Source organism: Macaca nemestrina, chromosome 5 (assembly GCF_043159975.1).
Source record: "Macaca nemestrina isolate mMacNem1 chromosome 5, mMacNem.hap1, whole genome shotgun sequence".
Lineage (NCBI taxonomy): Eukaryota > Metazoa > Chordata > Mammalia > Primates > Cercopithecidae > Macaca > Macaca nemestrina.
Genome location: NC_092129.1, coordinates 47,303,496 through 47,326,269, shown reverse-complemented (window position 1 = coordinate 47,326,269; position 22,774 = coordinate 47,303,496). Strand labels below are relative to the sequence as shown.

At 35.2% G+C, this 22,774-nt stretch overlaps 1 protein-coding gene across 9 annotated transcripts in view; it reads right to left on the bottom strand.

The window, feature by feature from the left end:
- The window catches only part of LOC105465745 (adhesion G protein-coupled receptor G6), a 135,537-nt gene that overhangs the window by 30,550 nt on the left and 82,213 nt on the right, over positions 1–22,774 (bottom strand). For all 9 annotated transcript variants that reach the window (XM_011714313.3, XM_011714320.3, XM_011714319.3 and 6 more), the window contains 11 exons: positions 21,199–21,251; positions 20,249–20,311; positions 16,115–16,257; positions 13,215–13,326; positions 11,760–11,824; positions 11,000–11,207; positions 9,865–10,036; positions 8,012–8,152; positions 5,266–5,385; positions 3,662–3,707; positions 2,170–2,276 (listed from right to left, as the gene is read on the bottom strand). In XM_011714313.3, the coding sequence (XP_011712615.2) occupies positions 2,170–2,276; positions 3,662–3,707; positions 5,266–5,385; positions 8,012–8,152; positions 9,865–10,036; positions 11,000–11,207; positions 11,760–11,824; positions 13,215–13,326; positions 16,115–16,257; positions 20,249–20,311; positions 21,199–21,251 (1,230 nt within the window). The remainder of the gene's footprint in view (positions 1–2,169; positions 2,277–3,661; positions 3,708–5,265; positions 5,386–8,011; positions 8,153–9,864; positions 10,037–10,999; positions 11,208–11,759; positions 11,825–13,214; positions 13,327–16,114; positions 16,258–20,248; positions 20,312–21,198; positions 21,252–22,774) is intronic.

The following is a 22,774-nucleotide window of genomic DNA, read 5'->3' as shown; positions in this document are numbered from 1 at the left end:
TCCTTGAAAAACCTATGACTTGCAAATCACAATTAAATCCAGAATTTCAAATAGAAACTAAATAAGGCTATTTATTGATACAGATTTATACACAATTTCATGTTGTTTTGTTCTTTTAGAGAATGAAAATACGAAAACTTTTATGATATAGCCAATATGAAAATGTACTAATCTTCATGAAAGCCAGTTTTAGTACAAAGAACTGTAGCAGAAGACATTAAATTCTGAAAATATTTGTAGATCAGAAGATATAATTATAGGTATGAGGTGCACTGTTTTAGCATCTCATATGGTGAATTGGTGAATGTGTCATGGGACAATGCAGACTCTGAGAGTATCTTATACAAGTGAATAAAGAGTTTCTAAGTCAAGAAAAACTCTTAACAAAATCTTGCTGGTCTGGAAAAACTGAAAAGATAAGAGAACAACACCAAAAAGGATACATTCTGAAAAGATTTTCTACCAGCAATTTTTAATATTACAAAAACAGACAAGGTGGAAAATGGAAAGATAGCATGAACGATGCTTATCTTCATATACATACATATACATAAAATTAACCATTCAATCAGATGGCAGCAGAAAAAAAATACGTAATTACAAACTCATAATACAATTTAGACAATATATGAAGGAACTGGCCATGTGAAGTCATGGGCAGGCAAACTCTGGCTGCATATAAATCATCTCTGAAGACTAAATTTTGTTACGGTTATCTATTTAATATTAGACTTACAGCATGCACACAGTTGAAATATTTAAATGAATTAAGCTAAAGCTTACATAGCTGAATGAGTGATCATGAAAAATAAGTGGTCTTTGAAAGAATGTCTGCTATCACTTTTGCAGAAAAGAGAACATGGAAGGAAGCGGAACTTTCTTTTATAATTACTTAAGGAAAACATGCAACAGTTAATTGTTCATTTTCACGCTTTGGCAGCAAAAGCAAAATACTTGTATTTAGATAGTTAAAAAGGTATCTTTTATGATTCGTCACCTTTTTAAATGACTTGTTCTTATTCCACAGAGCATTTATGTACTTGATTGTCAGGAAAATTACAACTTGCAAGGTTGCCATGACAATGGCCATTTACATAGGCTGACTAGATTCATGAGCCAAATACTACATCCCACAGATCCTCACGGCTTCCTCCCAGTCCCCACAGGAAGAAGGGTGCAAGATTTAAAGGCGGGAATAAACAAAACCTGACGTCTGTGATTCTAATTTGAAAAGCTTTGTTGCCTCAGCTTACATTACTCCTATCTCCTATTAAAAAACAAATGTAGTTTGGTCCCTTTATGAAAACCATACAGAAATAAAGGCTATGCTACAACCCAGAGTGTACCTTAAAGACCAGAAAAGTGTCTGCAAAATCACAAGTATACCGGATAAAAGGTAAAGGTATAAATCTATGGATGAGTTCAAACAAGTCGCTGGATGTGTGGTGCATCTTAAAATTTGGTGAGATAAGAAAAATACAATGATGCAATCTAATTTTTGTTTAAAACTGTATGGCAAGCTGGCTAATAAGATAAAACAGGAGCGTGGAAGAAGGAAGGAAAGAATGATATAGAGGCCTAAGAATGACAGAAACATCATAACCATCATCTCTCTTGCAGCTCTGAAGTATCCACTCTAACCCTAGACACTAGTCTGTCCTAACAAACTGCAATCTCTAGGAGGGAGATCACGTGGTGCAGTACCAGGTACAAAGTAACGTTCAAATACATTGAGTGAGTGATAACATAAGAAAATTTTTTTTTGATCACACTATTAACAATTCCCTTCCATGTTAGGAACACCCAGTATTTTCTTCTTTAACTTTCTCTCCCTCCCCCACTTGTCTCCCTGTCCATCTCCTTGATACTGTTTCTCTCTTAATTAAAAAGTTTCATGGGGATTTTCATGTTTCTGAGATTATTTATCATCACTGTTAATGCTACAGGATAAAAAAAAGGGAGAAAGTTCTTTTCTATAATTACTTTCACGTATTTTTAATATGTGATCTTTGCTAATTAGATTCTTTATTAAGAATTAAGATTCATGGTACAGATGAAAACTAATCAGGAAATAATTCCCAAAATACATAATCTAAAAATACATACAAAAAGGAGTATGCCATCCACAGTTATAGCATGTCAAAACGAGCTTAGAAATCCCCCCCTTACCATCAGAACTCCAAAATGTGTGAAGTGGTTACACAGACAGACCGTCTCACTTGCATCTGAATCTCTGTGTGCAACACATCCTGACGTGTTCCACCCTCCAAAACTTTCTGTTGAAGGAATCAACAAATGGTGTGAAAACAACAGGTCAGTGTCTTCTCTATAATGGATGAGACCTTCTATAGAGAAATTTGCCTCAGTCTCTTCTGCCATATAGAATTTATCTATAAAATGGATACCATTATGAAAGCTTTCGATGCTTAGAATAATTTGGATTCCTACAATCGTCAAATCTTAGTTCTGGGTGGGCAGTTAGAGGTGATCTAATCAGTGGGTTCAAACTCGAGAGTTCCACAAATGCTTGATTCAAGTTTAATTTTTAACATATTTTAAAATGAACTTCCATATAAAGAATACTCCTCTTCAAATACATTACACACTAATGAACCAACATTTTTTTTCTGAGGGTTAATCTACATTTTCATGAAGACATAATAACAAAGAAAGTTTGCTTTCTTGGAATGTGCTATTTATGTACACAGCAATCATTACTGGTGGTAACTGATAGTAAATGGCTTGAACCCACCTTATCTGACTTTTATGGTATAAAACGGAATATGAGTAACACATATTGTCAATGTACTGAATCCTTTTATTTAAAAAAGATTTTAAGATATAAAGCGATACTTTTAACTATGCAAATGAGTAAAGATCTTCTCAAAATTATGCAACTAAACCCCTCCACCAAAAAATACCTGTCTTGCTGTGACAAGGACTATCAAAAAAATTTTTCACCCTTTTCAGGCTGTTTTCATCAGCAAAGCAGCCTGCATTGATATCAGAATGAATCTGACCACAGTAATCCTCACAAGGGGACAAACAGAAGAGGCTTCTTTATTTGTACTTCCTTTCAAAGAGATTTCAACACCTTATGCCTACTGATTGATTCATCTCTTAATTTTGCCTTCCTTTCTTGATAGTCAAATCTAATGCTGCAGGCTGTTCATCTCTTTCAAGTAATACATGTCCATTATAACCATTTCTATATTTACATTCCTTTAGTGTGCTTCTCACCTCCCTCATAACTAGGGGTCTGGAAGCTGGATTTTAAATTGTCTGCCTTACATATATCAAATAATCTCCTCAAATGTGTCTTAGAAGAATGAGATTAAGTGCGCGTCTACTTTCGTCAAAAGTAGCAATAAAATTGTATGCTGTATTTTACAAATAACTGATGTTAAAGAGGCTGTTCAATTGAAAAAATGAAAGAAAACACAGTGAAGTCTGCCTATTTCTTCTTGAAATGACTAAAAAGTTACAGAAATTAGAACTGACTTTCCAAGCTACCTAAACTAACTTTGTAACTCATTTGCCATTTACACTTACATTGTGACTCACTCTGGTTTGGGGTGGAATTAAAGGAAATGGGGGTGTCTAACAATGTTTTAAATTCAGTTGTTATCTATATTAAGGCAACCAGTATTTTAAAACTTACTGTTTTTGTTCAGATCCCAGAAGGCACAGATGGGATGATGCACTTCCTATATTAACACAAGAATAAACATGTGAAATTGTGTTTAAAATGCCATGATTTAAATATGGCAAAAAAATAAAAACACAAAGGGTTTCACAAAGAAATAGATTAGTATTAACATGCCAATTCAACCTAAAAATGTCAGGCAGGATCTTCTTCTCTCCCATAGAGAATTCAAGCAAAAATCAACTCTAACCTCATGAGGAATCACACTAACTACTCATTTATCTGTAGGTTACTACAAATGTCCCATCACTAAATATATTGATTCTACTCTCATTCTTAGCATTTAGAAAAGCTCTTGACACTAAAATTTCACATCATCTTCAAAATTCTCCTTTATGTCTGGGTATTTACATAAACAAATTGAAAACAAGGACTCGATGAGACACCTGTAGACTCATGCTCACAGTAGCATTATTCACAAGAGCCAAAAAGTAGAAGCAACCCAAGTGTCTATCGATGGAGGAATAAACAAAATCTGGTATATACATACAATGAAATACTCTTCAGCCTTAAAAAGGAAGTCAATTCTGACAGATGCTACAACATGGATAAACCTTGAAGACATTGTGCCATGAAATAAGCTAGTCACAAAGGACAAACACTATATGTCTCCACTTATATGAGGTATTTAGAGTAGTGAAATTAAGAGACAGAAAGTAGGATGATGATTGCCAGTTGCTATTGAAAGGAGAGAAGAGGCAATGGGTATTTAATGGGAGAACAGTTTCAGCTGGGGAGATGGATAGTGGTCACGGTTGCATAACAATGTGAACACAATGCCTTCGAACTGTACACTTAAAAATGATTAAGATGATACATTTTATATTATGCATGTTGCACAATTTTTAAAAATCTTCCTTCATGAATGAAAGGGCTGAAACAAAGGAGGCCAAAGTGTTGAACACAGAAGTCTAAGATGGTTCGTGACATAGGAGGCTAGATCTTAGGTGACTTGGCTTTCAATCCTCAGCACACTCGTTTCCGGCTTACCTTCCTGCCTATCTAATACATGGCAGAATCATGATGACGGCCCTTTAGAAAAGTGAGAAAAACCTGTTCTTGGGCCATCTGGGACAATAAAGAACTTCCATCTAATTTTATGAAACAAATAGATGACAAGGGTAATGAAGCAACAAGAAAAGCAACACTTGCAAAGACTAAACAACTGCTAATCTCTCAAAAAATAAGTCCACCCTCCCCTGTTTCTTTCATACACAGAAAAACAAAGAAACAACAATACCTCTATTGGCAGAATTGTGCAACTACATCTGCATCTAATTTATTTGAAGCAATATATGTTGTATCTTAAAAAAAGAAGTCCTTCTCTTCACTTCCCTTCTCTTTCTGATTATTGAGTCCTAGATAAAACTAACTTCTCCAGCTGCTTCAATTTACTGTGACTTTAAAGCACTACCTGACCAGTTGTTCTCTCTTTATGGAAAACTGGGTCCTACTCCACAAAAAAGGGTCAGTTACTTTTTAACATGTAGAAAAAAAGGCCCCATTAGTATCTTAAATAGTCCACCTCTGTCCAAATGCTATTGGGAGCATTTTCTTACCTGAGTTCTTGTATGTTTGATTTTTATTTGAACAGGGTCCTTCAGATTCTGGATAGTAATGTTTCCAATACTGCACGCCATCACATAACTCACTAAGGTTTTTCTTTGGGGTCCTACATCCTTTTAAAGAAAAAAAAAATCGCGTGTATCAGTCAGAAGTACACACTTTTATTTTAGTTTGGTGCTCCAAAATAAGCAAACTGTCAGTAATTTTTACACTTAAGATCTTCAGTTCTAGAACATCCTGTTTATCACATCAAGTTGGTGGCTTTCCTGAAGGAGGTTTGCTACTTCCCTTATTATAATAAATACATTGAGGGAACGCTGGGAGCCAATATTGTAAGACTGAGTTCATAAAACTACATTCTCGATTGTGGTGACTGATGTCAGCCAGTTAACATCTGAAACAATGCAGACTCATAAATAATATAAACTCATAAAAAGCTGTGAAACAATTAGATCATTTCCCTACTCCAGAAAATAGATGCTGTTTTCTTTCAGAGAAGTATAAAGAAAATATGGTGTGAAAAATAAAAAGCAATACATCTTTCACATCCATGCCAACAGCTTGACATGTTTACTAACTTATACCTAAAAGTAATACTGGATTCAAGTCCCATCCAGGACATCTACCTTCTTCTCTGATTGTTTCCTTGCCAGCATCTGCGGGTTTCACTAAGGAATAAGGCTGTCAGGAAATCAAATCTGTCCCATAAAATGGTTTGGACCAATAAGCATTCTATTCAGCAAGTTAATCTCTATTTTTTTCTTTCCCTTGTATTTCTTGTCAAATCTCCTGAATTTCTCTTTATATCATAGCTTACAAATCAGTTGTTTTGGAATAATCACAAGATAAATTCTAAATAAAATTCAGCATCCAGAATATAGCTTTTAACTAATTTTGTGTGGTGGTCACTATTAAATTCAGCTATTAAATAGTGATACTCAGCCTTTCAGTAAAACACAAAACAACACCATCGTACCTTGCCCTCTATGATAGAGGAGCACCACAGAATCTTTAAAGTTTTTTCATTCTCCAGTAAACTAACTTTAGAAACTGAACATATGCTTCCTTTTTTTTTTTTTTTTTTTTTTTTTCTTAGAGACGGGTCTATGTTGGCTTGATTGGTCTTGAACTCTTGGTCTCAGGCAATCCTCCCTCCTCAGCCTCCCAAAGCGCTAGGATTACAGGCATGAGCCACTGCACCTGGCCAGATATGCTTCCTAGTAACAACTTTGGTAGGGAAATACCAAAGGAGAAGGAAACAATGATGTGGAGATGACTCAAAACAATGACAGATCCTTGCAAATCTAAGAGTTGCAAATTTAAGAGTGCAGGACTAAACCTTCCCCCTGCACTGGACCCCCTTTCTGTACCATATCACTTTGTGACACCTACTGCATTTTTATACTAGTTTTTTTTTTTTTTTTTTTCTGAGACGGAGTCTCGCTCTGTCGCCCAGGCTGGAGTGCAGTGGCGCAATCTCGGCTCACTGCAAGCTCCACCTCCCGGGTTCACGCCATTCTCCGGTCTCAGCCTCCCGAGTAGCTGGGACTATAGGCGCCCGCCACTGCGCCTGGCTAATTTTTTCTATTGTTTTAGTAGAGACGGGGTTTCACCATGGTCTCGACCTCCTGACCTTGTGATCCGCCCGCCTCGGCCTCCCAAAGTGCTGGGATTACAGGCGTGAGCCACCGCGCCCGGCCTTTTATACTAGTTTTAAGGTAACATTGTCATACATTTTATATTCCATAATTTTTAAAACTGCAGTTGTATATGTTTATAGCTATTAAATCCTTCAGGATAAATTACACATGTTTTTATATAAAATATATAAATTGCATTCATATAAATCACAAAATTTGTACACAGCTGGTTCCTAAAACATTTGTTGATAAAACTTTTAAATTTTGGAATTAATTACTGTCAAGGATTCCATGGTATTCTTTTCCTTGAATATATCTCTACTTGGCTGTTCCTCTACACATGACATATAAAGGCAGATCTACTACAAACAATTCTCTGGCCTTGAGACTTGCTATTTTCTTTCATATAAGTCACATTGTTCAATATGCAATGATATCTTGAATTTAACAGGTAAGTTTTATTTTTTAAAAAGGGTCCAGCAAAACTGCTCTCCATCAGGTTGTACTTGTAAAGGCAAACAGAGGTCACCAGTGTTTGCTGGCAGTGGGCCTTCTAGAATCTAGAAATGATGCCAATAAAAATGATAATATGTGCTTAGCACAATGCCATCCTACTCTGCGGATGTGTAAAGACCAAAGGTCACTTGAAATACTAATGGGAAAACTGATTAAAGCCAAGAATGCTGCTCATTATGTAAACAGTGCTTCCTGCTGAATTAGAGAAAAAAAAAAACCCTTTCCTTTGGTGTGCAATTTCTTTAACTCTAAAGGCCTAAATGATTGGAGAGCATAAAATATTTAACGAAAGTAATAATTAACAGTCATTTCTTCACTAATTCAATTTCTAATTGTTTAATGCAATCCTTAGCCTAATACTTGAATTATTTTAAAAACTGAAGTATATACAACTTGTTAATAAGCATATTATCTGAAATAAAATATTTAAACAATTATATTAAAAATTTTCATTTTTGAAAATGCAGTAAATTTTTCTAAACCTTCTGATATATTTCAAAGGAATCTAAATTTTTGTTTTTTTCCTTTGAGCAAAGAAACTTCGTTAGCAATTGAAAAATACTAATTTAATGAATGTGCTTACCTGGAAAAGTCCAGTTTTGTTGAAGAAAGTAAACTGTGCTCTTCTGACTAATACAGAATCTTCTTGACTTAAATTCTCAAGTAAGTTTGGAGGCAAAATTACAGACGCCAGTGGATCTACTTGTCCACTCTCAAAATCCATCTGTCACACACAGAGATATATTGGTCAAGTAATCATAATTAAATGGCAATAACTTTATTCCACATGCATAGTCAGGAGAGTGAACAATTGCAAGTTCAAATTAGCCAGTACCAGGACTTCCCTTTGTATCTACAGTAGTCACTGCAACTCCTGGATAAACCCCTACAGACAGAGCTGTAGATCTCATTTGGGTTTTACATGTGTGTCAAAGGAGAAAATGCATTGATTTTAATTAAGACATAGGAAGAAATCTACAAATCAGTCAACATTTTCAAGTATAAGAATTAGATTTACCAGCAGCAGATTTTGAGGTTTTCTCAAAACACGTAGTGAAAGATAATAACTATGGGAGGAAGGGGCGAGGGAGAGAGAAAGAGAAAGAGACTGAAGTTAACTTGTTTATTTCAAACTGCATTAAAATTTTATGAACACTCTCAGATATCATTTTTCCTGAAACCATAGCTCAAGGCCAAAGAAAGCTTTCTTGCAAATTGTCTTGGAATAAGACTGAGGTTGACTGAGTTTTACTCTTAAAATATGAAAGAGAATTACCCAAAACAGCCTGCAGTCTAATGGAGAAAAAAGGTCTTGCCTGTATCCTGATTTCAGGCTTTTTATATTTTCAGTTTGTTCTATCTCCACAGTTAAAAGATAGATTGCGCTTCACATACTGTACTCTACCAGGTCAAGGACAATGCTTCATTGATTTTGTTTGCTCTGGTGGCTAACAGTGTCTGGTATGTAGTAGGAACTTGAAAATTCTTTGCTTACGCATGGCTTGAACATGTTGAAAAGGTTCTCCACAATCTAGCCCCAGCATATGTGTCCAGCCGTACTGTCACCTGCTATCTCAGACTTCTACATCACGTGTTCTCAAAGTGTGATACTTAGACCAGCAATGTCTAAGGAACTTGCTAAAAGTGCAAATTTGGTGGGCCTAACCAGAACCTACTAAATCAGAAACTCCTGGAGTAGGTCCCAGAAATCTGCTTTAACAAGTCCTCCAGTCCTCCAGAAGATTCTTTTTTTTTTTCTATTGAGACAGAGTCCTGCTCTGTCACCCAAGCTGGTGGGAAGTGGCATGATTTCGACTCACTGCAACCTCCATCTCCCAGGTTCAAGTGATTCTCGTGCCTCAGTCTCCCAAATAGCTGGGATTACAGGCATGCACCACCACGCCTGGCTGACTTTTTTTTTGTATTTTTAGTAGAAACAGGGTTTATCATGTTGGCCAGACTGGTCTCGAACCCCTGGCCTCAAGTGATCCACCCACCTAGGCCTCCCAAAATGCTGGGATTACAGGCATAAGAGACCACACCCAGCATTCTCCAGAAGATCCTAATATTCAGTTTCAGAACCACTGGCAAAGATAATGCACCATGCTTCTTTTAACCTTGGGGCCCTTAAAGCTCTTTCCTCTAACTGAACTGATGCTCACCCCAAGTATGGTGGTCCCTACTCATGCTTAGCTCCAGTAACCCCTCTTGTAGAAGGTAAGCTGACCTCCCCTGTCACCCAGATTATGAAAGTATACTCACTCTGAGCTCCCACAATACCTTATGGCTACTGCTCTAGTTAAACTTAACCAACATTCAGACCTGCTTGCCACTTCATGGACCAAGACCTCTTGGAAGCAGCAACCGCTAAGCGATCGGCAAGTTTTTATATGTCTAAGTAATTAATTAAAATGGAAGAAACCACTGGCTCATTACCTGGAAATATGATTCATTATTGCTTGGAAGACCAATGCTAAAATTTGAAATTGCATTTGTCCCTGGTAACAGGGATGATACGCCAAGAGCCAAGTTCCGAGTTGTAATATTCACATGTGATGTGCTATTTAGGTCTATCTTGAAGGCCAATTCATCAATTGTTTTTAAAGCTCTAAAGAAATGACAAAAATACCACTATTAAGTAATATGATATTTTAGATTCTTAAACATACAAGTTTTGCTGCATGGCAAAATGCAAACAAAATAAAGTTGTGTTCAGATATTCTGATCTTAACATGAACACCCATAAAATTACCCCAATCCATAGTGATATCTGTTAAAACATGGAATCACAGGGATGGATAAATCCTCAAGAGAAATATCTGCTTTAAAGAAAATCAACAATTAAATAATCCTGAACAGATACTGTTTTTCATTTGTTTTGGTCTCTCTTTTCTCACATAAAAAAGCATCCTCCCTACCTTAATGGCTTATCAACAATCAAAGGAAATAATGCGATAAAAGTGTTTTGTGAACTGCAAGACGCTAGAAAAATGTTTATATTGTTATGTAGATTGTTAGAAAATACATTTTTAACAAATATAAAATTTTCTTCAGAGAAATGTAGAAGGGAAGAAAGAGAAAAACATTAAATATTTTAATATTATACATTAAGTGAAGCAATTAAATACAAATTGAATCATATAAATACAGGTACATTTTCATCTGCCCCAGTGTGTTCATTTCAGAAGTCCAACAATCATGTGGCTGTGGCTGTCAGTGGCATAGTTCACAGTATAGTGGACTTACAATGACCAGTTATGCATAACTCTACTGGTCAACTAAATTTAGAATTTTAGAATTTTTAAACTAAATTTAGAATTTTCAAATAAAAAATGAAAGACTGCTTGTGCTTTCTAGGGCTATGTATATTGTAAATTGTATTTCTCAAAAAAAGACCACACAGAACTTTTAAGTTCACATTGTGAATGACTTTGTTTAACTATGAATGACTATCAATACATTTTGCAGAGATTTGAATTCTAAAATCTGGGCACAAAGTATTCAGATAGGTGAGAAATCATATAACATCATTATCCAATAAAATATACTCTCCAGAAAAAAAAATACTTACTCAGAAGAAGACTCAAGCAAGTCACTGTCAGAACTGCTTAAGATATTAGAAAATATATTCATTAGAGTTGAGCCAAGTGTTATATCAATGTTTTCTTCTTTATTCACAATTCTTTTGACCTGTTCCACAATGTTGGTAATATTGGCTGAGGTTAAGTTCTGCCCATCAGCAGTTAAATCTAAAATCTGGTTAGCAACTTCGTTTGCTTCTAAAACAAAGGCAGAAGAAAACAACACTAAGTTTTACCTGCATATTTTGAGCATTTCCAGGAATCCAAAGTAGAGTGTAACATTTCACTTTACAGTTGAAGCAAGGAAGTGAGATTTTCCTGTGTATACCTCATCCCCATATTCACAAGGCAATAATATTTCTTTCTATGCAGAGACTAACTTCTCTCTTTAGTAAGATACAAATAACTTGGAGGGATGAACACACAAAGTTCTAAGAGAAACATCCCCAGAATCACTGAATAAGCATAATTTGCTATTTAAAATTAATGCAAACTACAAAACATTGATACAAATATCAATTTATATATTAGTTTTGTCTTCTCTAGATTTTCCTATTTTTAATCCCCTACAGAACAGAAAGTTAAAATGAGAGCAAAAAGTATTTTCTGTCTTAAGTGAAATAATCATTTGCCTTTTAATATGAAAACAGTATCATATAGCACAAGAATATTCCCGAAGACAATGTAAACCATGAAGCCTGAAGTCATGTCATTTTGTCCTTGAGAAATAAAGGAAAATTGCTCACTTACTTGAACAGCTGGAGATATCAGGAGGTCCCCAGTATGCTACCGATGGGTTGGTAGCATTGTCATAACTATGAAACAAAATAGATATTTTAAATATTTGATATAACTGATATTATTTTGTACTGTTTAAAGGGATTTTTACATGATGTATACATTTATTATAACATGATCAATGGCTAAGCTTCCCTTTAAGACACTGAGTTTCTCACTCTGTTTTCATTTTAATTCTTTGTCTACCTCTGGACCTGTTTACATGTCTACGTTCTATCTCTCTAGCCTATTTCTGTTTACCACCCTACCTATACAATGTTCCCAAATTCTTTCCATTTCTCCACCTCATTCTTCTCACCCTTCCTTATTCTCTCCTCTCTCACCCCAGTTTGTTTCTCTATTTGTACTATTTCCTTCTACAAGTTTTCTTTTCCTGTTTTCCTATAAATTATATTAGAACTGAAAAAATTAGTTAATAACTTCTGGGATTCGCCTTGATTTCTAGGTAAGTTTCCTTTGAAAATAAAACTGTAATGCATTGAAATAAATTTCATGCTAAAAATTCTTATGGGGAAAAAATCAGTAGCACACAACATAGAAACAATATACCAGCATTATCCTAACCTAGGATACACTGGCCAAGTACTGCTTTAAGAACTTTACAGGTAAAATCTGATTTTGAGTTCACATAACTCTGCAAAGCAGATTATAATCCACATCTTACAGAAGATTAAACGGAATTTAATAAATCAATGAATTTTCCAAGTTCTAACAGCCAGGAAGAGATGGAGCCACATTTCACTCAAGTCCATACATCTCTAAAGTCCCCTTCTTTTCTCCCTACAAAGTGTCAAACCCAGCAGTATTTACAGTATGCAAAGTATGTATGCTTAGGCAGTTTCCATTTCTGAATTTCCCCCAGAAAACTCTAATTGGGAGTGAGGTGGGTGGAGAAATGGATTTAACTTGCTGTTCCATGAATCCCTGCAATTATCTTGTCCCTGAGGTTTCTGTTAAACATTTAGAGAAAATCTATACCCTGACAGTTTCCATCAGTAGACTATCCCAATCTGGATCTTGTCTTCATTTCCTCTTTGCCTCCTCTCCCCATTCCAACAATAATCAGTCCAAATAGCTAAAAAGTTTCGGATTTCCAGATGCATATTCCAAGGCTAGGCTAGGTTCCTCCACAAACAAGGTACTTTGCTCTGGTGCTACCCGCTGGCTTCTAAATTCTTCAGTTTTTCTGTGAGAGGGCTTGATTAGCATGCGGCTGGAAAACACTCCCTTTCTGAGTCATCCACTTATGTTATCTTTATTCCCCAGGAGTGAATGATATAGGCATACACAGAGATTCCTGCCCTTCTTTGCAATCAATATAATGCCTGAGAACTACCGTGCTGCACGTATAACCCTGGGAAGGCTGATAACGTTGAGCTTTGCTGTAAGAGTCAGTGAAAATATTACCATATCCGCGAAGCAGAAAAGTCAGGTTTGTCTGGACAAGGAAGAACGTATTCAGAAGGTTGGATAGATGGCCAGTAGTAGCCTTTGGGTTCCTCCACAGCAAGACAGTAACCTATATGAACATAAGAACCAGCATGAGAAATATTCACTTATTTTTTAAAGTTAGAGGTTAGAGATGCAAGATGAAAGCAAAATGACAATGCTGGTAATTAGGTATTCCTTTAATGTAATACCAAAATATTACTGTTTATGTTCAGAATTTGTAAAAAAAAATTAAAAGTTAGAAAAAACATTAGCACTTAATACACTTCAAATACAAAAACCATTACATCGGACAAAACCATTAGTAAAAAACACATTTATGTAAGTATATACATGAAACATACATTATCATTCTAATCATTTGCAGATACTAGTTTTATTCAAAGGAATAAGCCCTATAGAGAAGGAAAACAATCTTGAAAAATTCAAAATGTAATTTGATTTTTTTCAAAGGGGAAAGCCTATAAATGATGACTCGATAGTGTCACCTTTGAGTTGTGTGGCTATTTTATAGAAAATGTTCCAGCTGCTCTGATAGCCTCTCCTGTCTGGAAGCTAAGGGGGCCACAGGAAGTCACCTGCAAACCAACAAACCCTCGGATTTCTGTATCCTCAAATCATCTGACTTTTGGTTTGACAACTCTCTAAGTAAGCCTCATACATCAATGATTCAGATTTTATATTTTAAAGAATATCAAAGTAACAGCAATACATCAACAGCAACAATAAACTCTTGTATTTCAGAAGCGAACATTAGCAAGTAATATCAGTTTTCTGGGAACAAGTACTGTCATCACCAACTGAAAATTCAAATAACTTTCCCATGTATACTGTGAGCTTTAAAACTGTTAGGTTTTAGCCTTTTATTTTTCCATTGGTAGAAGCACTTATCCACAGACTCACTTGCAGAAAAACAATAAAATGGATAATTTAAATTTAAATGGTATAAATTAGATGTCTAGGTATATGGAGAGAGTGGTGCTGGGCTTTGCCAGCCTATGAGGACACAGATGGTGCTGGTCCTCCTAGTGTTCTCCAGTCATAGATAAACTACCATTTGTCAGGCTGCTTCTTTGTGAAGACTCCTATACGTGAAAGGGTAGCAGGTTGCATTCTCCCTCCCTCCAAAAAGCCCCATTTGTTAAGAAGTAAGTATTTTCCCAAAGAGACTCACAAATGGTTTACTGTCATGATTAGTATTATTAGTATTATTTGCATTCACCCATCTCTATGAGTTCTTTGTAACTGTTACATCCACCCAATAGAAATGGGTAGCTCCTCACAGAAGTGGAGATGCCTGCCTCTTTACTACACTGTGATTCTGGCCTTGGTCGCAATCGCGCTCTTCAAGGCTGAGGAACACGCCTCCCTCAATTCAACCTCCTGAGTGTAGAGAAGGCAAAGGGTCAAAGTTTTCTTTTCTTTTGATCTCTACTAATGTATCTAATCACAATATAATTGTAATCATAGAATAACATTAAAACAACTGCTTTTTGTTATCCATATTTTTGAATATTTGATTTCCTAAAATATTCTCATGCAGACTCATTCATTCATTTATTCAATAAGTGTTCAAGTTCCAGGGGATGTGCTGGGTTCTGGGAATATGTGGGAAGTAAGAGTTAAAGAAAAAAGAAAACATGATCTTAAGTAAGCGATTATTGTCTACAAAATATATATATATATATGAACAATACATATATATGAACTATATATATGAACCATATACATATGAACTATATATATGAACATTATATATGAAATACATATATATGAACATAAATATATCTAGTCTGTATGATGCTCTAGGCACCTGGACAGCATGAAGTAGAGGCTCGAAGGCAGTGATGTCTATACTTGATTTCAGAAAAGTTTCCATAGAATAGGTGACTTAGGAGCTGTCTTTAAAAATACATAGGTGATAATGAGATTGACGGTGGGAGTGGAGAACAGTGTGCAAAGATAGAGAAAGGGCATATAAAGGAGCACAGCCTCTTTGTGGAAGTACAAGCCATGCCATGTGTGGTTAGAGCTTAGGATGTGAACGATTTCTAGGAGAGACTTGATTCTAGGTCCAACAGACCTCCAGATTCCTGACCTAGTCCTGTGAAGACAGTGGTATCACTAATAGAGACAGGGAACATGAGAGAAGGAGATATTTTCTGTTTTTTTTTTTTTTTTTTTTTTTTTTTTTTGAGATAGGGTCTCATTCTGTTGCCCAGGCTGGAGTGTAGTGCCAAGAACATGGCTCACTGCAGCCTTGACCTCCCAAGCTCAAGTAGTCCTCCTGTCTCAGACCCACCTAGTAGCAGAGATTACAGGTGCACAGCACAACACCCAACTAATTTTTTAATCTTTCATAGAGACAGTCTCCCTACGTAGCCCAGGCTAGTCTTGAATTCGTGGGCTCAAGTGATTCTCCCACCTTGGCCTCCCAAAGTGCTGGGATTATAGGCATGAGCCACCATGCCCAGCAGGAGATGTTTTATAACAGGAAATCTCCTTCTACAAGATGTATCTCATTAGAGTTCCCACATCCACATTTACACACTCTTTTTATTCCTAAAGTTGACAACAATGATGATCAAGATCATTCTGGCATTTTGTTCGTATTGTTAGTATTTTCAAAATATGTCCCTAAAGTAAAATATGAACTTTCATCTACCTCCTTCATTCCCTTGGATTCACAGATACTGAGCTGAATTTTTTTTCTGCTATGTCACTCATTTGTGATGAACTTCATCATCAGAAAAAAATGTACGTAAATAAATAGCATATAAAGAAAATTTACGTTGTTTCAAGTAAACCTGAATATATAAGTTGTATAAAATGCATATTATAAAAAATTAGTCACTTACCCAGTTGTCTCACGTTCACTGTATGTAGCCTTAAGCCTTCATCCAAGGACTCATTATTTTTTAGGAGCTTCTGCTGAATGATTTTTCCTTCTAAATTAGTATTATTGGTAGCATTGTAAACTAGAAGGGCCCAAAGCACCAACCTAGGGAAACATTTCAGATAGAACTATTGTTGTTGTTGATTGGTTGGTTGTCATTTGGTAGTAGAAACAGAATAGTTGGATATAGAGGGATGACCATCACCTGTTGAGACTGAAGAGATTAGCCAAGGTGCTCACAGACTTTCTCTGCTGCTGTGTGAATTATAATGTTAAAAATATTCCAATATTAATAGATTCTATAGGCTATTGCATGTATAATTCTATCATATAACTCCATTTCTTTTCAGAAAGATTTTAATATTGATAGTAATATATTAGTCACTAGTTAAAGCATAAACACAAGAAAACAGCATTCCTGTGGTTAATTCTATATTTTTTTCTTTGTGGCCCCAAATTAACATTTTTTTAAAAAAACTATGATTTCAATTGACCATTTGTCTTTTGAAATTACTATTTCTAACTATTAGAAATTAACTATTTTGGCCAGGTGTGGTGGCTCATGCCTGTAATCCCAGCACTTTGGGAGGCCGAGGTGGGCGGATCACGAGGTCAGGAGATCGAGACCATCCTGGCTAACATGGTGAAGCCCCGTCTCTACTAAAACTACAAAAAAAAAAAAAAAAAAATAGCCAGGCGTGGTGGTGGGAGCCCGTAGTCCCAGCTACTCGGGAGGCTGAGGCAGGAGAAAGGCATGAACCTAGGAGGCAGAGCTTGCAGTGAGCCGAGATCGTGCCATTGCACTCCAGCCTCGGCGACAGAGCGAGACTCCGTCTCAAAAAGAAAAAAAAAAAAAAAAAAAAACAAAGAAATTAACTATTTCTAATTACTAACACGATAAAGGGTGTTACTATTTATGAATGTGGTACAATTTCTCCAGAATAGCAAGAAATGATTTTCTGTCTCCATGAAGCATTTGCAAGTACTTTGTATGGTAAAAAGTTTCACAAAATAAATAATCAAAATCGACTCTGTGATTGCCCAGCATATTACTTAAGAAGGTTATAGAATGGTTGACCTTGAAGGTCTTTAAAAAGGAAATACCTCTATGGGAAGCAAAGAAATGCATCTCCAAAGCCCTGTTAAAAACTTTTGGTTCTATAATTTAAAGTAATATAATTTTCTGTTCAACTACAATCACAGCTATAGTCAAAAGCAGAAAACAAAACTATTAATTTAACACTGAGGTAAAAGTAAGAACCTTATTTTGTCAGGTAGAGGAGAATTTCTTTTGCTTATATGTGAAGGCTCTAGATTCACAAAAAATTTTGTTTCTTCTTCATATTCAGAGGAGAAATGAATAATATAAGATGTTGTATTATTGAGATCAGTTACTGTCCACATACCAAACACAAAGTGGTAATATTGTTGTTAAACTAGTTATGGAATGTCCAGTGGAGAGGCAGTGGCATATTTATTTACAAAACTATGAATATTAATAAGTATTTGTTGCAGTAGTAATTTATTTGTGGTGTTAAAAAATAAGAAGGAATATATGAAATATTTGTTATTCAAGACTAGGTGAAATTAAAGAATAGCTCCGGTTTTCTTTCCTAAATATCTGTGCTAATCTCAAGGAAAAGGTGCTCTACTCTTCTCATAATTAACTCTGAAAAGCTCTCTCTAAAATGATCTACTGCTTACCATTCACATGTAAGCCATATTTCAGGATAAGGCAAACATAATGACTATAAAGATAGCTGTGAATAGAGATGTGACTATGATAGCTTAACAATTTTTAAAATGGCTCTTGAAAAAGTATCCCTTGATTAAATCATTGTTTGAAGACAAGCTTCACCACTCCAGCTGGTGAGAACTTACGGCTGGGAAAGTGACCTTTTACTTGTCTTGAATACTGAGAACATAATTAGCCCAAAGCATTGTGGGTGATATTGAATACCCAAACCCAAGAAGTCAGGAAGAGCCATACATTTTCACAGGTCTTATCTGTGTGTTTTCCTCTCTCATCCTGAAAACTGAAACTATTTTATGGTTCTACAAAGTCACATTCTATCTGTTGTTACTATCAGCCATTCTTTATTTGAAAAAAAAAAACCTCTCTGTGGCTTTGGTTTCCTGTCTGTCTAGGCAATAGAGTATGATAGCATTATCTGAAGCTACGGTCTGTGTTAAGTGATACAATCAAATTGAAAAGAAAAGGTTTTTTTTTAAAAAAGAATGTGTGTAAAAGTAGTAGATTGTGGTTTTGAGAAAAACTGAGACTATGAAGCCTCATCAATGTGGGTAAGAGCCATAGAGAATAGAAAAAAGAGAGGCAAGAAAGGCTATGAACATAAATATTAAATAATGACAAGAGTTCATACCAAAAAAAACCCTAAATATGTGGATTTTGTTATATACACTGTTTCAGTTCATTCTCCCTATAATTTTCTGTAAAATTACTCATTGCTTTGACAGACCAGGAAACTGAAACCCCATGAATTTAAATGTCCTTCAAGAAGAGTTTCTGAGGTGCTGACATGTACTAACGATGGCTGACTTTAGTATCACCAGGTAGCAGAAGAACCACAGTAAGTAAACTAAACAGCGAATGCTGACTGCCTGAAGAAGGTATACCACTGGCTATATCTACCAAATCCAGGGCTGTCCCAGTTGCTACACAAAGTGTCCAGCAAAGGGATCCTGATTGCTGCTGGATCCATTACTGAAGATGCAATATGACCTAACAGAAAGGATTGAAAAAAACTATTTGGTTAAATAGTGGAGAAGAGTTTTGTCACCTTCAAGAATACAGTACTGAAATATACAACTGTGTTCATATCATAAAGAAAAAATACCAGAAAATAGAAACAAGTTTCCCTAATCAGATGACTCAATCCAATCCATTTAATATGTATACGAAAATGACATCTTTCAATATAACTTTCAAAACACTTGTTTCTCTAGTGTTGAATTGAAAAGAAAAAAAAAGCTCTCTGGTCAATCCTCATATGAAATTTTATCTTCTCATAGTAAGAAGATATCACCTGAAAAGAAGCAGGCTCCATAATCAGGGCTGTATATCCACTAATATCAATTCAGTCTATTGAGATCCAGTAAGACTTATAGAAACTTTTCCTTTACAACAAATTTTTAAAAAATTCTATGGAGGCCAGATATAACATCTCATGCCTGTACATGCAATCCCAGCACTCAGGGGGGCTGAGACAGGAGGATAACTTGAGGCCAGGAGTTTGTGACGAGCCTGAGCAACACAGTAAGACCCAGTCTCTACAAAAATAGTATTTTAAAAATTAGCCAGGCATGGTAGCACATGTATGTAGTCCCAGCTACTCAGGTGGCTGAGGCAGGAGGATCATTTGAGCCCAGGAGTTCAAGGCTGTAGTGAGTGATAGTCATACCACTGCACTCCAGCCTGGGTGACAAAGTGAGACTCTGTCCCAAGAAAAAAAAATCTACAGAGATGCAATACATGACCTGAATAACCTAAATACAACTAAATTTATTCCATTTGGAAGTTTAGGGGTTTTCTTTTGTTTTACAGTACTCTAAACAGTTGGTCCTTACATACCAACTGGTCATATATGCTGGACATATCAATTAAATTACCTGCATGATTAAAGCATGATCCTGATATAAATTTTAAAATGGAGACTTCAGAAAATTAGCTAATACCTTTAAATGCTGAAAACATTTTGGCATCTATTATCCATATTATTAGATGTTATCATATATAAACACTTTATTTAAAGCTATTTTCTTTGAAGGTACCTTTGGAATTTCAAGTAAGAGGCAATGGGTTATCATAAATAAACTGGAAATACTAAAAATAATAATCCATCCATTTTAAATGCCCTATTTCTCAATTATTTTTCATCGGATATACATTACTACCCAGTCTGTTCTATTACAGTTTTAACTACAAGAAAAAAGTAGTGTACAGTAGTGCTAAAGAAATAACTGTGCTATGTGATTAAGATTTTCTTTTCCATCCAATTGTTTTCATTTCTCTACCAGATAAAGTAGTGAGCAAGAGAAAGAATGTTACACTCTTTATAAGACTTTGTCCTGTTACCTTGGCTCATTCTCAATGCTTCTCTTGACTTTAATCTTGTCCTCTCCACCACTCAGGTGAAAACTAAAAACACAAATACATATAACCATTAATCCACCTCACCAACTGCATCATCAACAATAAAATTTGGGGACCTGAAATAAAGAGACAGAATGGGAATTCTAAGCCAATATTTCCAAATGTGTGTCCTGAGGTTCTAACTTCTTTCATAAAGCTAGGCAACTGTGGGCTTTGCTCTGTTTTGAAGATTCACAATTCATATTATCACACTAAAGAAATTGAGACATTCTGATAAAAAATATGCTTCAGTTTGTATAACATACTTCCTGAACTTATATGACGATTTGACCCCTTTTCTGTGTTATTAAATCTCTTATCTTCACAGAATATATGTTTAGGGGTCATGACATACACTTTAGAAAACTCGTTCAGGTATAGAACTGTGAAAACAAGGTACACAGGAGGATATATGGACAATGCGAATTGCTGAAGATTAGTGGAGGAACTAAATATAAATACAGTGAAGGATAATTTCGAAAAGTTAGGTTGCAATCAGACTGTCGATATATGAGATTAGATCTGGAAAAAAAAGTGCTCTAGGTGATCCACCAGGGTGTGAGAAGAGACTAATAACTTCTATTTATAGTTAATTATCCAATTTTAATTTTTGACACATTATAACATATATTGATTCAGTTACACAAACACACAACACACTTTTCATTTAAAACAAATACAAATCAACTGGAATGCATGATCAAAACATTTTAAAACCATCACTGCAGCATTGAGGTTTTTTTGTGCAATGAACTAATACAGTTGTTTTAGAAAGATTATGCATATGGTAGCTGTGTGTATTTGTATGTATATTTTGGTACAATCAGAGAGACAAATAGAAGCATAAAATTAGACACTACTTTTAATTTATCAAATTATTTATTCTGTCTTACCTGATATTAATGACATAAACCGTGTAGTTCCAATTTTCGAAGGTTGAATTGAGCTGGAAAACACAATGGAAAAGGATGAGTTTTGATAATACCTTAAAAATATATCTAAATCAAGTTTCTACCTAAAACATAAGTTGTTACTGAGATAAGACTCTGGGAAAATCCTGAAGAGTTGGAGGAGTGAAAGGTAAAGGTGACAGTTAATGGATCATTGTGTACCAAGAATTTGATAAATGTTATTCCTTTCAATCCTCACGACAACCAATGCAATAGGTATTATCCCCACATACCCCACAGTCTTATATATAAAGAAACTGAGCTTTCAGAGAAGAAATGGTTTGCCCAAGAGCATCCAAGTAAGCAGTAGCAGATGCCAGATTGGAGCCCAAGTCTGTTTGGAAAACTATCATTTCCTCTCTAGCCCTCGTATTAAAGAAGATTTGCACAATAAATATCTTCTCTATTCTTGATTCAACAAACACTGAGGTACACTAAAACATTTTTCTAGTAATTACCATCTCACAATATTAGTAATAAGAAAAATTATAAATTAACAATATAAATGTAAAAATAAAATAAGTTCAATACTATTGGAACTATGTATTTATTATGTGGTTATTTAGCAGTCTTTATGGTTTCAGCATAAGAATTTTTAATGAAGCAATGGATTCCTCCAATATAAAGAAGCTTCCATGATGCAGTTTCCCATACAATTGCAAAACAGGATTCCCTCACTGACATGAGAGCCTCCTATTTACATGTCATCTCCGAAGGGTGATTTAGGCCTTCTTTCATATACACATTTGTTTCATATAGCCTTTCTTTTAAGCATTTCCAAAACTGAATGTAAATTTTAGGGAATCGTAGCAAAAAAAGTGTTAAATTATTTTAAAATTGTAAATAGTAGTAATTTGAAACAGGTACACCATTTATATTTTCTCTGTTATCAAGTATCTGCTTTGGTATCTTGCATTTTAAACAAAAACGTCTAGTAAAGTTTAGCTGCAGATGAAAATAAAGCTATGTCGAAAACCATGCATGAAGTAAATATAAATGTAAGCTTATACCTTATCTAGCACAAACTTTCTAATGAATGCTAATTTCAGATTAATAACATTACCCGTTATTTGCACAAATAAGCTAACAGTAGCTTACTTGAGAATGAAAATAAAGAATTTTATCTTCTGAAATCATTCTGACTTTAAACAAAAAGAACAATGCTGGAAAGAAAATGGGATACACAGAAAGAATATACTCTTTCTGCAGCCTGCTCTCTCCATTGAGAGGTTAAACATATCTCCTACTGTTTGAATGAGTTACTAATCTCAATGTGGCATTCCCCCAAATCAACAGTAGTATTTTTCTTTTATTTCAATAGAGAATTTCACCTTTCTCACCAATTTTGTAACAGAGTTAATTACCTACTATTGTTACCTATGGGCAACTTTTTTTTAAAGAGTACTGTCTTTAAAATGAAGACTGTTTTCTATCAGTTATTTTTCATATATATATAGGTGTGTGTGTGTGTGTGTGTGTGTGTGTGTGTGTGTGTAGCTACCACTTCCTCTCAATGTGT